This window comes from Thamnophis sirtalis, unplaced genomic scaffold, assembly GCF_051295495.1.
Source record: "Thamnophis sirtalis isolate CommonGarterSnake01/CBP01778 unplaced genomic scaffold, rThaSir2_p1.2 scaffold_13, whole genome shotgun sequence".
Lineage (NCBI taxonomy): Eukaryota > Metazoa > Chordata > Lepidosauria > Squamata > Natricidae > Thamnophis > Thamnophis sirtalis.
Window position 1 is genome coordinate 18,627,260 of NW_028261393.1, and position 17,866 is coordinate 18,645,125.

The 17,866-nt window shown below is 43.1% G+C and overlaps 1 protein-coding gene across 3 annotated transcripts in view; it reads right to left on the reverse strand.

Moving 5' to 3' along the window:
• The window catches only part of RPS6KA1 (ribosomal protein S6 kinase A1), a 121,381-nt gene that overhangs the window by 90,972 nt on the left and 12,543 nt on the right, over positions 1–17,866 (reverse strand). For 2 of the 3 annotated variants that reach the window (XM_087728220.1, XM_087728217.1), the window contains exon 2: positions 5,000–5,044. The exons of the other annotated variant lie outside the window; for it this stretch is intronic. In XM_087728220.1, the coding sequence (XP_087584346.1) occupies positions 5,000–5,044 (45 nt within the window). The remainder of the gene's footprint in view (positions 1–4,999; positions 5,045–17,866) is intronic. 3 annotated transcript variants of the gene reach the window in all.

A 17,866-nucleotide genomic window follows, 5' to 3' on the forward strand; every position in this document is an offset into this window, starting at 1 on the left:
CACGGAACGCTGTTACCTTCCCACCAAAGGTGGTTCCTATTTGCATTTTTACATGCTTTTTCACACCTGGTCTTCGGGTTTCCAGAGTTCCAGCGCACCCAAAGACCATCTGGTCAGTGTGCATCCATGCACCAGAAATTCAAACACCATGTGGCCGCTCCGCGCATGTGCAACAGCCAGCTGGTCTTTGAGTTTCCAGGGCTCTGGTGCGCATGCACATTCCGGTTTGGGCATTTGGTGCCGAAAAGGTTCACCATCACTGGTATATACTATGTATACATAACATCTGGTATCTTACAGAACTGCAGTATTGTCAATCTAGTTTGGGGAATTCTGCTCCAGACGTATACCTTACTTAACCATGCCAGGAAAATGAAGCCAGGAAGATGTCTATCATATTATGAAATTGATTATTTGGGTCCCCGAGGAGATTGTGAAAGGCAGAATAGGCACAGCATCAAAAGAATGACAACTGGGAGTAGGCGCTTTGGATATAGATCGAAGGCGCCCGCTCCCAGTTCCTCACTTTTCCCCTTGAGGGCCAGCTCCTTGCCCTCAAGGAGAAAACTGATGCAGAGAAGTGAAGAAGAGTTTGCAAGAAAGGAATCTTTTTAGAAAACGGCAGCTCTTAGAACATGCCTCTGCAATGCTGTTTTCACCCCCAAGCAAAGAGCTTTTCTACCACCTTTTAGAAATCGCAAGGTATTTGTGTTGTATTTTCAGGAAATAGATAGCAAATACTATATTATATACTTGTTCATACATCTACTGAGTAGCAATTGCATTCTGAAAAACTATTGACTGTGTTGTTTCAGTCTCAGAAGCTGTGCCAGATTTTGCTGCAGTACTTCTTAAATATGTTCAGGCTATCAGAATTCCCAGACAGGGGAGCCAACAGCTATGCTCATTGATTCTGGGAATTGAAATCCCAATATTTAAAGGGGCCTTTAATTGGAATAAGCTGTTCCTAAGCCTGGAACTTTGGTTTTAAAGACTTCTCTCCTCTTTGTGTATGGGAGCATGGAGATAACCCTGAAGAAGGAATTCAATGACTATTTTGTAAACTTAAGTCTGAAAGAGAGGAGAAGGTGAGGAAAGGCTCAAGATTATCTCACTCTGATTCTCTTTAGCATAAGAGGCAAGGGTGGGCTTCAAAAATTTTAGCAAGTTGTTCTGTGCCTGGTTGCTGGGTGGGCATGGCCTAATCACCTTCCTGCATGGAGGCATTTTTGCCCTCCCCAGGCTCCGGAGGCTTACCTTGAACCTCCAGGAGGATAAAAACAGCCTCGCCCTGGTTCCAGAGGCCCCCTGGAGGCCAGAAATGGGCCCAAACATCTGGTAGGCCCGTTTTTTGCCCTCCCTGAGCCTCCGCATGGGCCCTGCATTTACCTGCATCCAAAACAGGCTGCGTGGGGATTCCTGGGAGGGGAGGGGCAGGGTGGGTGGGGCCAGTTAGGAGTGGGATTTGTGGGATCTCTGAACTGCACAGAATCTTTGCTAGAGGTTCTCCCGAACCCCTGCGAGCCCCCAGCGGCCAACCCCGATAAGAGAGGAGAGGGGGAATCTCTTCCTGATTCTGTTATTACGATCCGCAACAACAGAATTTGAGCAGACTTTGGGGGACTCCTAGGAATGCTGGTTAACCAACAAGGTTGGCGAATTGAAGACATGCTACAAAGGAAGCGAAAGGCAAGTTATACTCCCAATCATCAAAATAGTAAGAGCAAACCTCCAGGGCAGCCTTCTCAATGGCTCATAATTTTATAAAACTTTCCCCCCCCCCCCTTTCAAAGCAGCCAAACATTACAACATCTATCGGATAACAGTCAAGATATCACGTTGCTTGGAACTTCTTGCTCTTCTGTCAGCAGATTTATGCTTTGGCTGCAGCTTCAGAAAGACTCAGGCACTTTATCCCCATAAAAGGCAGATTAGGATGTTAAATGTGCCCATCCAAAAGATGTACGGCCCTTTTTTAAAAAGCATCATTTTTTTTTCGCTGCATTTTTAAAAGGTAAGCAGAATAAAATGAACATTAAAAAAAAAATATCTTGGAAGTTGATGCCCATGCTTGGTATAATTTGCTACGATTCCTCTGTTCAGCAGCAGTTCACTAAGGCTTCATGGAGGGAACCTGCTGGACCGGGGGGGGGGTGTTGTGTGTCAAAAAAATCAAGGCGACAGTCCACATTGTTTAACTGAAGCTTCACAAAAAAAATACAAACACTCCCTCCCGCATACACACAGCACAAGTCTAAATCCTGAAGAGAAGACTATCATCACGTGTGAATGGTTGGGGAATATAAATGTAGAATAAATCAACGTAGAATAAATATAGAATATTAGCCAATAAACCAGGTATTTATTTATAGGGGGAAAATGTCTGGAGCAAACGTAATTTCTAATGTTGGATTTTCCCCTTTACCAGAGGGAGCCCCCTTGTGGAGCACTGTGAAGCCGTGGCAACTCCACTGCGCTGTACAGTAAAGACATTTTATGGCAGTACAGTAGAATCCATTTAAAGGCACAACAGGCTTAACAGAACACACACACCCCCGAGGGGTGTTAGGGGTGTCTTACCCCCACAGGATTTTTCTCCAGAGAGTAAGTCATCTGTGTACCAAGTTTGGTTGAAATTGCTTGAAGCATTCCAGAGTTATGCTGGAACACACACACACACACAAACACACACACACAGCCATTTATATATATATAGAATAGTCACTGTTCAACTTTCGTTAAACAAACTGGCATTTTAACTATACTACTCTAATCCAGGGACGTCACAGGGAAGTTCTTTTTCCATTTACACGTGCAATACAGGTAAAAAAAGCAGGCTTGAATCATTTCATAAAGCCCCCGCCCAGGATGTCCCTGCTCTAATCCTTCAAAATCTCATTGATCATCCTTGCTCTGTCATCCAGCGCGATAAGCTGCCTCTGTTTCTCTCCACGGATCAGAAGCGCAGTTGATCTTACCGTTTTCCTATTTTAGAACAAAGGGGTGAAGCAACCTTTACAAAGGAAGTGAAAGTATTTGTAAAGGCCAGTGGAGTCTTGCAACATCCAGAATCCGTAGAATAGAATTTCTCAAGAGAAAAGCCATTTCTAACAACCCTGACAATATTGATGTGGAAGAGAAGGAGTTACAGACAAGACAGGCAGGTTTTAGTAACAAATTCCTGGTGAAAAACAGATGGCCGTACATCTTTTGGATGGGCGCATTAACACCCAAATCTTACTTTTATTGGGATAAAATGCACAGCTGCTGCAGGCGGGGGGGGGGGGGGAGTAGTATAGTTTATGTACCACAGCAGTGTTTCTCAACTTTGGTAATTTTAAGATGTATGGACTTCAACTCCCAGGAATTAGAAGAATGGGATGGGATGGGACGGGGAAATAGAAGAATCAGAGTTGGAGCTGGAGGTCTTCTAGTCCAGCCCCCTGCTCAAGCAGGAGAACCTATACTATTTCAGATAGTCTAGTTTCTTAAAAACCTCCAGTGATGGAGTTACACCCACAATTTCTGAAGGCAAAGCTGTTCCATTGGTTAATTGTCCTCACTGTTAGGAGGTTTCTCCTTAATTCCAAGTTTGCTTCTCTCTTTGGTTAGCTTCCAGCCATTGTTTCTTGTCCTGCTCTAAAACATGCTGGCTGGGGAGATCTGGGTGGATGTCCACACAACTTAAAGTTTCTAAGATTAGAAACAGTGTGCAGGTAGTCCTTGATTTACAACCATTTGTTTAGCAACCATTGCAAGCTACACTTAACAACTGTTGCAGCTTCCTCATAGTCATGTGGTCAAAATTCAGGTACTTGGCTACCAACATGTGTTTATATGACCACTGCAGTGTCCTGGGGTCATGTGAGTGCCATTTGAGACCTTCCCATCTGGCTTCTGACATGCAATGTCAATGGGAAGCCAGATTTGCTTAATAATCATATGATTCGCTAAACAACCGCTAAACTCACTTAACAACCATCTTGTTTAGCATTGAAAATTCTGGTCTGAATTGCAAAGAAGAGCAACTAAGGCGATTAAAGGCCTGGAGACTAGAACATAGTCAAGAGATAAAGAAGGTACCATCACCTTAAACCGTCACTAAATGAACTATTGTAAGATGAGAACTCTCTGCATAGATTAGGAAATAGGATCTTTTGGTACATATAGAGCAGTGTTGGTGAATCTTTTTAGCACCAAGTGCTGAAATGGGACCGTGTGCACACATGCCAGAAACTGGAAGAGCAGTCGCCCGGTGCTCATGCGTGCACTGGGAAGATGATCTTCTGGTACCCGCGTGTGCATGTGCATTGGCCAGCTGGTCATCGCGTGTGCATGCACACCAGAAACTGGAAGACTGGCTGGTCAGTGCACATGTGTGCGCCAAAAACTGGAAGATCATCTCTGAGCATGCATGAACACCAGGCAGCTGCTCGTCCGGTTTCCAGCACTCCCACGCACGTGAAAACCAGCTGGCCAGCATGCCATAACCCAGAAGAGCAATGGGCAACGGCTCATGTGCCCAGAGAGATGGCTCTGGGTGCCACTTCCAGCAAGCGTGGCATAGGTTCGCCATCATGGATATACAATATTGTTTTTGCTTCCCTCTAATCAAGGTTGAAAAAAAAAGTTAGCATCTTTTAAACCAAAGTTTGGGAAACTATCTCCCCGCCCCCCATCCCAATAACGAAACTACTTTGCCCTTTTCTCATCTGCCGATGGAAACTGGACCTCCAAAATATATTTATTTATTTAAAATATTTATGTAGCCACCCACCTTATATCGAGCTCTGGGTAGCTCCCAACCACCAATTAAAACAACATCATTAATAAAACAATGTAATACAGATATCTATTAAAACCATAAACATTAGAAAAAATATGGATGGTACATTTGATTTAATCTCACTAGAGAAGCAAACTCAGGCCAAATGCATTGAGCAGGAAATATTGTGCTATAGAGAGCAGAATTATTATTTTTTTACATCTGGAGTCTTACCTTTGGCAAAATCTCTTTTCTCTCCTCTGGAGCTGCCTGTCCATTCTGCAAAGCGAAAGAGCCAAGCATCCATTAGCAAGGGGCGCAGCATTAAGAAAAACCAAGCTATCTTAAGTACCTAATTCTTTTTTGGCTTGAAACCCAAAGGAAACATCCATAGTTCAAGTTCTTTCTGTAGAAATGGCGTGTTTTACCTGTCCCTGGTTTGAACTGCCAACTTCAGAAAAAATTAGACAACTACTGGAAGCCCCAAATTTGATGCGCTGAATGAAAATAAGAACAAGTGAGACGGCATCACACAAAAGTTCTTGCTGCGTGTGAGCCAGTAAACAAAACAGAAATGCCCAAGAACAGTTTAATGTGCCTTCCAGATCTAGAATTATTGCTGACTAAGCTGCAGCAAGGTATGATTCTTAAAGCAACAAAAATATTATGAACCCAACTTGTTTTTGCACTGAGCTAATTCTCTCTGGTTTGTTTAGCAGTTATTTCAATAGTAGGTTAGAATGCATTAGCACAATGCTAATTCCCAACTAAATAAACTAAGTTAAACAATCTGGTTCATTGCTAGATATAGATGCAGCCATTGTGTCTTGCCTTGGCAGAGATCCAATGGAGGATTGTAGCTCCTCATCAGTAGCACATCTGCATTGCCAAAGGTTAGCTAAGAGAGTTATTCTGGCTTCAAATCTTTGACTTACAACCACAATTGGGAGTAGACTTTCCATTGCTAAGAAATGCAGATGTTAAGTGAATCACACAGTCATTAAGTGAATCCAGCTTCTCTCCTTGACTTTTGTTGTCAGAAGCCAGCTGGGAAGGTCATGAATGGTGATCACATGACCCAGTGATGCTACAACTGTTGTAAATACTTGTCAGTTGCCAAGCACCCACATTTTGACCATATGACCACAGGGATGCTATGACAATTGTTAAGTGGGAAGACTGGTCATAAGTCACTTTTTTCAGTGATATTGTAACTTTGAACAGTTGCTAAACAAATGGTTGTAAGTCAAGGACTACCTGTAATAGAGTCTGTCTACTTGAACTGCCTGATTTGCTCGTCTGAGGATCTCATGCCCAATGAGCCAGATTGGATGAGGTCTTCTGAAAACTCCTAATGCTATTCTTATCCAAAATACTCATACTAAATCCATTCTAGGGATGCAGCCATGAAAATAGCAATGCTCACTAATCAGAGGGAAAGGTAGGGGGACTCTAATGTTTCCAGAAGCATTGCTAGAAGCATGAGCCGTGATGGCACAATGGTTAGAATGCAGTACTGCAGCCTAGCTCATTGTTCATGCTAGGAGTTCGATTCTCAGCAGCTCAAGGTTGACTCAGCCTTCCATCTTCCCGAGGTCGGTACAATGAGGACCCAGACTGTTGGAGGGAATTTGCTGACTCTTATAAACCTCTTAGAGAGGGCTGTAAAGCACTGTGGAGTGGCATATAAATCTAAGTGCTATTGCTATTATAAACACTGAAAGGAAGGAGTGAGTTACCCTCAAAATAGATCAACGAGCTGACACTCAACATTCTGTACCCATTAAACAAGTACAAGCCTAATGGGTACAGAATGCCAACTGACAACTTGTGAAAAGTATTCAGGAAGTATCTCTGAGGTATCTATGAATGTGAGAAAAAGAGAAAGGGGGAGAAAGAGAAAGACGGAGAAAGAGAAGAAAATCAGAGCAAAGGAAGGAAGGAGAGAAAGAGAAAGAAAGAAAAAAGGAAGGAAGGAAGGATGGATGGATAGATAGATGATAGATAGATAGATAGATAGATAGATAGATAGAGATAGATAGATAGATAGATAGATAGATAGAAAGAAAGAAAGAAAGAAAGAAAGAAAGAAAGAAAGAAAGAAAGAAAGAAAGAAAGAAAGAAAGAAAGAATATGCATGGAATGGAAGGGGACATCCTGAAAGAAGATATGGTTTGCAGGCATCGTGAACAATAGTCCCACATATTCATCTCCTTTTGCTACAAGTCAGTTTTATAGCCTGAAACCTATCCGAGACTAACCGACTGTCATGCCAGTTCAAGGGAAGGGCAGGAAACATATTATCAGCTGTGAGAAGTTGTGTGGAGGGGAAGGGAAATTCTATGGCATTAGGATGTTTGCCATTTTAACATGAGCTTTTCCGCCTTCTGAACCTCCTTCAGGAAGGGGGGGAAACAACCAACGTCAGTGAAATGCAAAAGGAAGCTTCAATCTTTGCTGCCGAGTTCCTAACACAACACACAAACATTTGATCGCTCGAAAGGGACAGGCTGGGCCAGTGATGGCTAACCTTTTTCTAAAGGTGTGCCAAAATTGTGTGCATGCGCGCTATCGTGTGCGTGCGTGCGTGCCCACCCACCTGCGCATACACGCATGACCACTCCACCCCTCTGGGGGACAGGGGGAGGCCGTTTGTGCACTCCCTAGGCTTCAGGAAAGCCTCCGGAACCTGTGGAGGGTGAAAAATGGTCCAACAGCCCAAACGGAAGTTCGGGAATAAACTTCCGGTTGGCCCGTTGGACCTGTTTTTCACCCTCTCTAGACTCCAGAGGCTTTCCTGAAGCCTGGGGAGGGCGAAAACAGCCTTCCCCAGCCCTCCGGAAGACCGAAAATCAGCTGGCTAGTGCACACATGCCTGCCAGATCTAAGGGCTGCCTTGCCAGCAAATATGGCTCCGCATGCCACCTGTGGCACACGTGCCATAGGTTCACCATCACGGGGCTAGGCTTTCCTTCTATCATAAGCATGCGCTTCCCACAGTCTTCCACAACTGCCTGTTCTTTTCTGAAGCAGCTGCAGCCAGGTAGAGGCAGGCGGGGGGAGGGGAGCCAATTCCGATGGGCCGCATGGCTTTCTGCCTCATCGTAGCAGCAGCCTAAGCAACACTTGAGCTCCAGGCCAGATGGAGCGCAAACCGTGGTCACCGCCTGCTCTATAGCCACAAGGTGAGCTGCAGAACAGAGGGGCTCTCGGCTGCAAAGTTGTGTGGCACCGTGGGTAGTGCTGAAGCTAGCAGGAGTGCGCTGGAAACATCTCCAGGCACCCAGAGAGACAGCACTCCCGGCCTTTGCTGGATCAGCTGATCTGCGGTCTGTAGTTAAGGCGCCTAGCAGTCATGAGATAACCGGGAAAAGGAAGGGCTGCCTCCTGTGCTGGCCATGCCCACCCACTTCACTAGGGCTTATATTAGGCCCACCCTGAAAAATCAGGCTAAGGGTTATTTTGGGGGCAGGTCGTATTTTTGGGGAAACACGGTAGGCATTAGCACATTCCAACGACTCTCTGCCTACTCAAGATTTCCTTACCCCAGTGTTTCTCAACCTGGGGAACTTTAAGGTGTGTGGACTTCAACTCCCAGAATTCCCACAGTTGGTTGGGGAATTCTGGGAATTGATGTCATGTCTAGGTTGAGAAACACTACCCTAATCAATTTATTCAGGCCCAAAAAACTGCTTTGATGGTCAGCAAAACGTCTCAAATCAACAAAAAAATGTGTCCAGTTGCCATGACTCAAGCTATAGATAATTCTGGCAAGATTCTCATTTGCTATTTGAAAGTTAAATATTGTAGGTCGTCCTGAGAATGCTTCAGCAAGAGGTCATTGTGTCAGGCAGGTGGAGCAGAGAGAATGTAATCAAATAAATCCTTTACAAGAGGAGTGTTTGATCTACCCACATGGAAAGATCCACACCCAAGACATTAGGCACTAACAAATAGAAAAGCAAGCTGGATTTTAATGCAATTCTCATCCCCTATCACAGTGATGGCGAACATTTTTTTGCTCCTGAAGCTGAAAACCGGCCCAAGGCCAGTGCGCCCATTTTTCACAATCCACAGGCTCCAGAGGTTTTCCTGAAGGCTGGGGAGGGTGAAAATTTGGAAAAGGATCAAAAATTGGCTGGAGGCAATAACAGGGGTTAAAATAGAATGGAAACCTGAAGTTTTTTTATTAGGAATAATGTCTGCGAAATACAAAAAAATAAATCCAGTATTTAATACTACATATAATTACGGCGGCAAGGATTGCCTTTGCCCAGAAATGGAAAAACAAATTAATTCCAAGCAAAGATGAAATAATAAGAAAGGTTATGGATTGTGCGGAAATGGACAAACTAACTAAAGAAATCCAGGGAAAAGAAGAATCAGAAGTCTACCAGATATGGGATAAATGGTATAGGTGGATGGAGGAAAGAAACAAGAATCAATGAAGGAATATAACAAAACTCAAAAAATAATAGTTATGAGTAAAATAAGAGGGTTAAGAATGGTGAAATCCGAATGAAATACAATAGAAGGGGAAATAATATAAGGTGAGCGGTATCGATTGATAATTGCTATTAGAAAGAACAGGAAGCTCCTGTTCATATTGTATTGTATAAATGTGGTGCACATCTAGGTTTTGTGTGTGTGTATTTTACATGTTTGTTAATAAAAAATAAAAAATAATATATATATAAAAAGGAAAATATCCTCCCCCACACACTGGAAGGCCGAAAATCAGCTGGCCAGAGCACATGTGCGTACTGTAGCTGACATAGGGCAATGCCTTGCGTGCCCTCAGATATGGCTCTGCCTGACACCTGTGGCACACATGCCAGGTTCACTATCATGGCCCTATCCCCTCAATGCAAGTTTTTCTTCCCATGTTGGAATAAAAGGTAATAATGCTTAAATAAAATCAAGTTAAACATTGATATCTTCAGAGAGCAGGAAAGCAATATATTCACAAGAATGCCAAAGCCACAGGCAAGCAGCAGCTGTTTCACTTTTCCTTCAACACCACCAAATCTTGTTTAACATCAATGATTTCTTTTATTAGACCACCTACATCCTGGCCACCATTCTTCAATCTACCCTCTCTGTGGACTGGGGTTTTTTTCTTTATCCTAATTTATATGCAATTAACCTGAGCTTCTAGGGACGCAGTGGCTCAGTGGCTAAGAAGCTGAACTTGTTGATCAGAAAGGTCAGGAATTCGGCGGTTTGAATCCCTAGCAACACATAACGGAGTGAGCTCCCGTTACTTGTCCCAGCTTCTGCTAACCTAGCAGTTCGAAAGCACGTAAAAATGCAAGTAGAAAAATAGGAACCACCTTTGGTGGGAAGGTAACAGCGTTCTGTGCACATTTGGCGTTTAGTCATGCTGGCCACATGACCACGGAGACGTCTTCGGACAGAGCTGGCTCTTCAGCTTTGAAACGGAGATGAACAACGCCCCCTAGAGTCGGGAATGACTAGCACATATGTGCGACGGGAACCTTTACCTTTACCTTTAACCTGAGCTTGTTAGAGTAAAGTGCAATCTCTGCAGAAGCTGAAACTTTGCCCTCCTTGATGTTTATGTAACTTTTTCATCAAATCCTTGTTTGTGTCAACAAAAAAGAAAGAACTCCTGAAGCCTGAAATTCTGGAAGTGGAATTTTCTTAGTGCCGGGTGCAATGTTTACAAACCGAGAAGCAGAACTGTACTTCAGCCAAGGGTGGGACTAAGTTGAAAGCTAAATCTGATGTATTGAAATGTGATTCAAATGAAATTAAATTAATTAAATGCAGTTAATATGAATGTAGGGTTTTTCCAAGTGTTTAATTGGTTGCTCCTCTAATTATCCTGTCAGATAATAATTACATACAGGCAATCCTCGACTTACGACCACAATCAAGCCCCAAAGTCTCTATTGCTAAGCAAGACAGTTGTTAAGTGAGCCATGACCCATTTTGCAACCTTTTTTGCCATGGTTGTTAAGTGAATCACTACAGTTGTTGACATATTTTATTTTCCTGGGCTCCAAGATCATCGCAGATGAGGACTGCAGCCAAGAAATTAAAAGACCCTTGCGCCTGGGGAGGAAAGCAATGGCAAATCTAGACAGCAGACTAAAAAGCAGAGACTTCACCCTGCCAACAAAAGTGCATATAGTCAAGGCTATGGTTTTCCCAGTTGCAATGGATGGCTGTGAAGGTTGGACCATAAGGAAGGCTGAGCGCCAAAGAATGGAGGCCTTTGAACTCTGATGCTGGAGAAGACTCCTGCAAGTCCCTTGGACTGCAAGGCGATCAAACCAGTCAGCTAGAGGAGAGCAACCCTGACTGCTCTTTAGAAGGCCAGATCCTGAAGAGGAAACTCAAATCCTTTGGCGACCTAATGAGAAGGAAGGACTCACAGGAGAAGAGCCTGATGCTGGGAAAGACTGAGGGCAAAAGAAGAATGGGACAACAGAGAATGAGGTGGCTGGATGGAGTCACAGAAGCAGTAGGCAAGAGCTTAAATAGACTCCAGAGGATGGTAGAGGACAGGAAGGTCTGGAGGAACATTGTCCGTGGAGTCGCAAGTCACGATGGGTCAGACACGACTTTGCAACTAACAACAGCAATAGTTGTTAAATGAATTGTGTGACTGCTAAGTGAATCTGGCTTCCCCCATTGATTTTGCTTCTCAGAAGCTCCCTAGGAAGGTTACAAATGACAATCCAGGATGCAGGATGCTGCAACCATTGCCAAGCAACCGAAGTTTGATTGTGTGGCTGTGGGGGTGCTGCAGTGGTCACAAGTGTGAGTCACTATTTTCAGTGTCATTGTAACTTTGAATAGTTATTAAATGAATAGTTGTAAGTCATGGGCTACCTGTACTCAATGGGAAATGAAATGTAAGGCAATTGGCTGTTAATTTCTATATTACTAGAATTATACATAAGCCTATTATTTTTATATGCATTGTTATCTCAGTACACACTGTTAATTGGTTCCACAAAGTGCAATGAGTACTAAAAAGGATGAGTACCAAACCAACCATGTGACTATGAGACCTTTTGTTTTGGTCAGGAAGGACTTCCTATCGGTCCCTTTTCTTTTGTCAGCAACCTTCCCAGCATGGCCGACTTCCTGTCTGCCTTCTATGGTTGCACCCCGCTTCCTTTTGCAGCAATCTTCCCAGCATGGCCAACTTCCTGTCTGTTCTCCACAGCCTCCTATCGCAACACATTGAGTACTAAACAAATGCCAAGTACTGGGACAATTTTTTCATGTCAAAATGCATTGTGTACCAAACTTGACCAGTTTTGAAACTTGAGTACCGAGATACCGCTTTACTATCATCACTGCAAGATTACTATATGGTATAAAAAACGCAGAAAGATTCCACAATAGCCACAATGGAGGAAGATGGCTGGTGAAGAAGGCAGAATTAGCAGCAATGGCAAAATTGTTTGCTTAAAGAAAGATCCACAACTATATTTATGACTGGAACCGCCTTATGGACTTTTTCTTGAAACAAGGAAAAAATGAACTGGTGATGTATGGATTTGATGGTAAGAACGGTAAATTAAGGAAAGAAGGGAACTATGATGTAACCTTAGGAACTGTGTAAAATATAAATGTACTTCTAAACATATCTTAAAATTGGAAGTTACTTCTTTATTACTTTTTTCTTTTTTCTTTCTTTCTTTCTTTCTTTTTTTCTTTTTCACTTTTTCATTATTTTTCTCTGTCCTTTTCTTCAATTAGAAATTTATATTGGTTTCATTCTGCTGATTTAAAATTTTTTAAGAGAAAATTATATATAAAAATCACTTAGAAATGTAAGGGAAATTTCCAGTTGCTTTGAAGTATTCTGAAACAAAAACCACACACTTTTGTGTGGTTAGCTCTATTTTGGCTTACTTCTCTGTGCTGTGTGCTGCTAATAAGCCATCTCCCAGAATTATGCTTCAGTAAATTTGTTAAAACACTGCGGGACTCTAATATTCATTTTAGTAAGCATGTATAAGAGGGTTGGAGGTGTTAGTGAAAGAAGAAGAAATAATGGAAAGTTTTCCCTTTAGATTCCTCTAATTCTAAAGTTGCACAGTAGTGGAATTTTTTTAAAAAACAAACACACCTTTTCTTCTGTAGAGAAAGGAGAAGGAAAAATTAACCTCCTAATGAACATTAGACATCCCGAAACTTATTGGGACATCGTTTCAGGAAAAAATTCATTACTTAAACAGAGAAACCGAAACAGAAACATGGGCAGGCAAAAAGCCAGTGAGGAATGACTTTTGATTTCCTGTGGGCTTCCCCACTGATTTTCCTTATGGGAAGCTGGCAGGGAGTATTGGAAATGATGACATCATTGCGGCTGATTACAGTGGTGTGATGGCATGGTGATACTGAAAGTAGCCGCAACTTTGCCAAACTTCAATCCCATAGCAGTCATGGGTCCTGGATTTTGGATGAATACACAAAGTCCTGAAACTCCAAAATAGAGAATATGTATTGCCTCACTGAGGAACCAAACCTTAAAAGCCAATGTTACAAAACCAGAGATGCAGTCGGTCCTAAAGTCTGTGGAGAACTTAAGAAGCTTATAGACAATTGTGGAATCTTTTTTTTTCCAGCAACTAAAAGATTGCAAAGGATGTTTTAAGTGTGCAAAATCTTTATGAAGATTTGCTTACTCTTTTTTCCAGCCTGAAAGCAAAAGGGAATTGCATTGCCAATTTTCAGCAGTAGGCCACAGGAAGATAGATGGGGCTCCAAATGAAGGGGCTATATTCAATCCATAGGTTGCCCATCTCTAGTTTAAACTTTGAGACTCTATAGCAGTGCTGAAACTGGAGCGCATAGCACGGAGCACCAGAACCTGGAAGAGAGCAGCTGGCTGGTGTACATGTGCGGGCAGCTCCTCTTCCGGGTTCCGTTGCGTGAACACCAGCTGGTCGATGCACATGTGCGCAATGGAACCCGAAGAGCAGCTGCCTGCCGCGTGCATACGCACTGGACCAGCTGTCCGCCGCACATGCGTTTGATGGAACCCGGAAGCAGCTGGCGACAACGTACGTGCCTACAGAAAAGGCTCTTGTGTGCCACATCTGGCACCCATGCCATGGGTTCATCATCACAGCTCTATAGAGATAACAATATGTTTTACTTTGCCCAAATTGTGGATGTAATCAAGGTCCCAAGGAAACAATTCATGAAATGTCTTGAGTTTATAGCGGCAAGCCCAACTTAGTCCTGAATACTGTACTTAGCACAGATAGTTCTCGACTTACAACAATTCATTGAGTGACCGATCAGTTAGAACATCATTGAAAAACATGTGACCTATGATCGTTTTTCATACTTTCAGTGGTTACATGATTGTAAACATGTGATCAAAACTTAGGCACTTGGCAACTGCCATGTATTTGTATCATGTGATCAGCTGCAGTGCCCTGGGATCATGTGATCCGCTTTTGCAACCTTCTGACAAGAAAAGGCAGTAGGGAAGCCAAAGTCAAGTAACAAAGGTGTTACTAACAACACCTGCAGTGATTTATTTAACAACTATGGCAAGGTCGTAAAATGGGGCAAAACCCACATAACAATTGGGCTCACTCGAGGTCATAAGTTGAGGACTACCTGCATTTCACTAGTGCTGAAGGGGGACCTCCAGATGCTGATGAGCTCCATCAACAGTTTCCAGCATTCTTCATTATGGAGAGGGATTCTGGAAGTTGGCTGGGGAATTTTGATGGGGAATTGATGTCCACTTGTCTTAAATTTGCTAATGTTGGACATCCCAGGCTTAAGAAATACTTGATCTCCTATGGCAAGATAGAATCATATAGAATTTTTGCAAATATAGATTAATGGAGTTGGAAGGGACTTTATAGGTAATCTAGTCTAACCCCCCACTCAAAGCAGGAGACCCTACACCATTTCTGACAGATGCCAGTCCATCTCTTCTTGAAAGTCTCAAGTGATTAGTTAAATTTAGAGCATCATGTACAAAATGAAGTGATAATGGATAATTAAATAATTGATTGATAATGATGTAATGCATATGTATGTATGTATGTATGTATGTATGCATGCATGCATGCATGCATGCATGCATGCATGCATGCATATATATATATATATATATATATATATATATATATATATATATATATATGTATATATATATTTTATATATTTGCGAGACCGCCTACTGCCGCATACCTCCCAACGGCCGATAAGATCCCACAGGGTGGGCCTCCTTAGGACACCATCAGCCAGACAAAATTTATATATTTGCGAGACCGCCTACTGCCGCATACCTCCCAACGGCCGATAAGATCCCACAGGGTGGGCCTCCTTAGGACACCATCAGCCAGACAGTGTCGGCTGGCGGGGCCTCGGAGGAGGGCCTTCTCTGTGGCTGCTCCGACCCTGTGTAATCAGCTACCCCCACAGGTCCGGACCTCACCCACCCTCATGGCCTTCAGAAAAGCTGTTAAAACCTGGCTGTTCCAGCAGGCCTGGGGCTGTTGACCTTATTATGTAGGGTCCAGCCCCACTCTGAACATATGTGTGTTGGATAATTTTTAAATCTTTATTTTTATTTTTATTTTTTTCTTTGTTTTGTGTAAGCCGCCCGGAGTCCTCCAGGATTGGGTGGCCTATAAATCTAATAAATTCAATTCAATTCAATTTGATAAGAGGAAATTTGATATAAATTGCAAATGGTGACTATGAAAGGAGGTTTAAAAACTGTTATTAAATATAACCAATTTTTATATAGAACATGTTATAAAAATGTAATGTTACTGAATGATATTGGGAAGAGCTAATGGAATGCCATTATGTGGTCTTGCTTTAAATTTGGAATATTTTATATAAAAGGACGTAAAACAATTATAGTCAAATGAAGGTTGAGGTATGATGTAATATATATAAATATACTTGATTTAAAATATTAAATATATGCGGACGATACACAATTGTATCTGTCCGCCCCGTGCCAACTCAATGAAGCGGTGGACGTGATGAACCAGGGTCTGGAGGCCGTTAAGAACTGGATGAGTGCTAACAAACTGGTACTCAACCCGGATAAGACCGAGTGGCTGTTGTGCTTCCCCCCCAATAATTTGGCTAATATACCAACGCTTAGGCTGGGGGGTCAAAATTTATACCCCTCAGATAGGGTCCGCAACTTAGGAGTCCTCCTGGATCCACAGCTGACTTTTGATCACCAGTTGTCAGCTGTGACCAGGGGGGCATTTGCCCAGGTTCGCCTGGTCCGCCAGTTGCGGCCCTACCTAGACCGGGGGGCTCTCACAACAGTCACTCGAGCCCTTGTGATCTCTAGACTGGAATACTGCAATGGGCTCTACATGGGGTTGCCCTTGAAGTGCATCCGGCGACTACAGCTAGTCCAAAATGCAGCCGCGTGAGTGATAGTGGGCGCACCACGGTTCGCCCATGTTACATCTGTCCTCCGCGAGCTGCACTGGCTGCCTGTTGGTCTCCGGGTGCGCTTCAGGATATTGATGACCATCTTTAAAGCACTCCATGGTAGTGGATCTGGGTACTTGAGAGACCGCCTTCTGCCGATTACCTCCCTAAATCGACCAATCAGATCGCACAGACTGGGCCTCCTCCGAATCCCATCTGCCAGTCAATGCCGACTGGCGACCACACGGAGGAGAGCCTTTTCTGTTGCTGCCCCGACCCTGTGGAACGAGCTCCCCATGGAGATCCGTACCCTCGCCACTATCCAGACCTTCCGCGCAGCCCTCAAGATCTGGCTCTCCCAGCAGGCCTGGGGATAGGCTTCCAATTACCCGCCCGAGTGTTTGATTGTTGAATGAAAGTTGTGTTTTATCATCTCTTTGTTTGTTCACATATTGTTTTGTTTTGACCTTGCACCCCCCCTCCCCTGTGGTTGTAAGCCGCCCTGAGTCCCCTCAGGGAAAAGGGCGGCATATAAATCCCAATAAACCTTAAACCTTAAACCTTAAACCTTATGATTTGATATGAATTGTAGGTGATGGCTGTGGAAGGGGTGCACGGAGGTTTTTGTAACCAATCAGCACACTTTCTACAATTTGTAATGGAAGATAGTTTTGTGGGTTTTGTTTTTGTGTTTGTGTGTGTGTGTGTTTTGTCTGTTTGTGTTTATTCAAAAATAAAAAATAAATCTTTATATAAAAAAAGTCTCAAGCGATTCCAAAGGCAAAAGCTGTTCCATTGGTTGATTGTTCTCACTGTCAAAAAGTTCCTCCTTATTTCTAGGTTGAATCTCTTCTTGGTCAGTTTCCATCCATTATTCCTTGTCTGGTCTTCAGGTGCTTTGGAAAATAGCTGGACCCCTTCCTCTCTGTGGCAGCCCCTCAAATATTGGAACACTGCTCTCATGTCTTCCCCAGTCTTTCTCTTCACTAGACTAGCCATGCCCAGTTCCTGTAACCGTTTGTCATATGTTTTAGTCTCCAGTCATCCTGGTCGCTCTCCTCTCCACTTTTTCTAGAATCTCAACATCTTTTTTATAGTGTGGTGACCAAAACTGGATGCAGTACTCTAGGTCAGTGTTTTTCAACCTTTTTTGTGCAAAGGCACACTTTTTTCATGAAAAAAATCACGAGGCACACCACCATTAGAAAATGTTAAAAAATTTTAACTCTGTGCCTATATTGACTATATATAAAGTGTTTTTCCCACGGCACACCTTACACTATGTCACGGCACACTAGTGTGCCGCGGCACAGTGGTTGAAAAACACTGCTCTAGGTGTGCTCTTACTAGGGCTTTATAGAGTATTAGTACCACCCTTGATCTTGATTGTATCCTTCTGTTAATGCAATTTAGGATTGAATTGGCTTTTTTGGCTGCCGCTGCATACTGCTGGTCCATATTTAATTGGTTGTCCACTAGGACTTCCAAGACCCAGCTCACAGTTGCTGCTTTTAACCTTGGTTTCACCCAGTTTATATGTATACTTTTAGTTTTTCTTACCTAAATGTAAGATCTGACCTGTCTCTACATTGAATTCCATTTTGTTACATAGGGCCCAGTGTTCATTCTGCCAAGATCAAAAAACAGATGGGAAATCAACAAACACATTTGGGCATAGGTTTT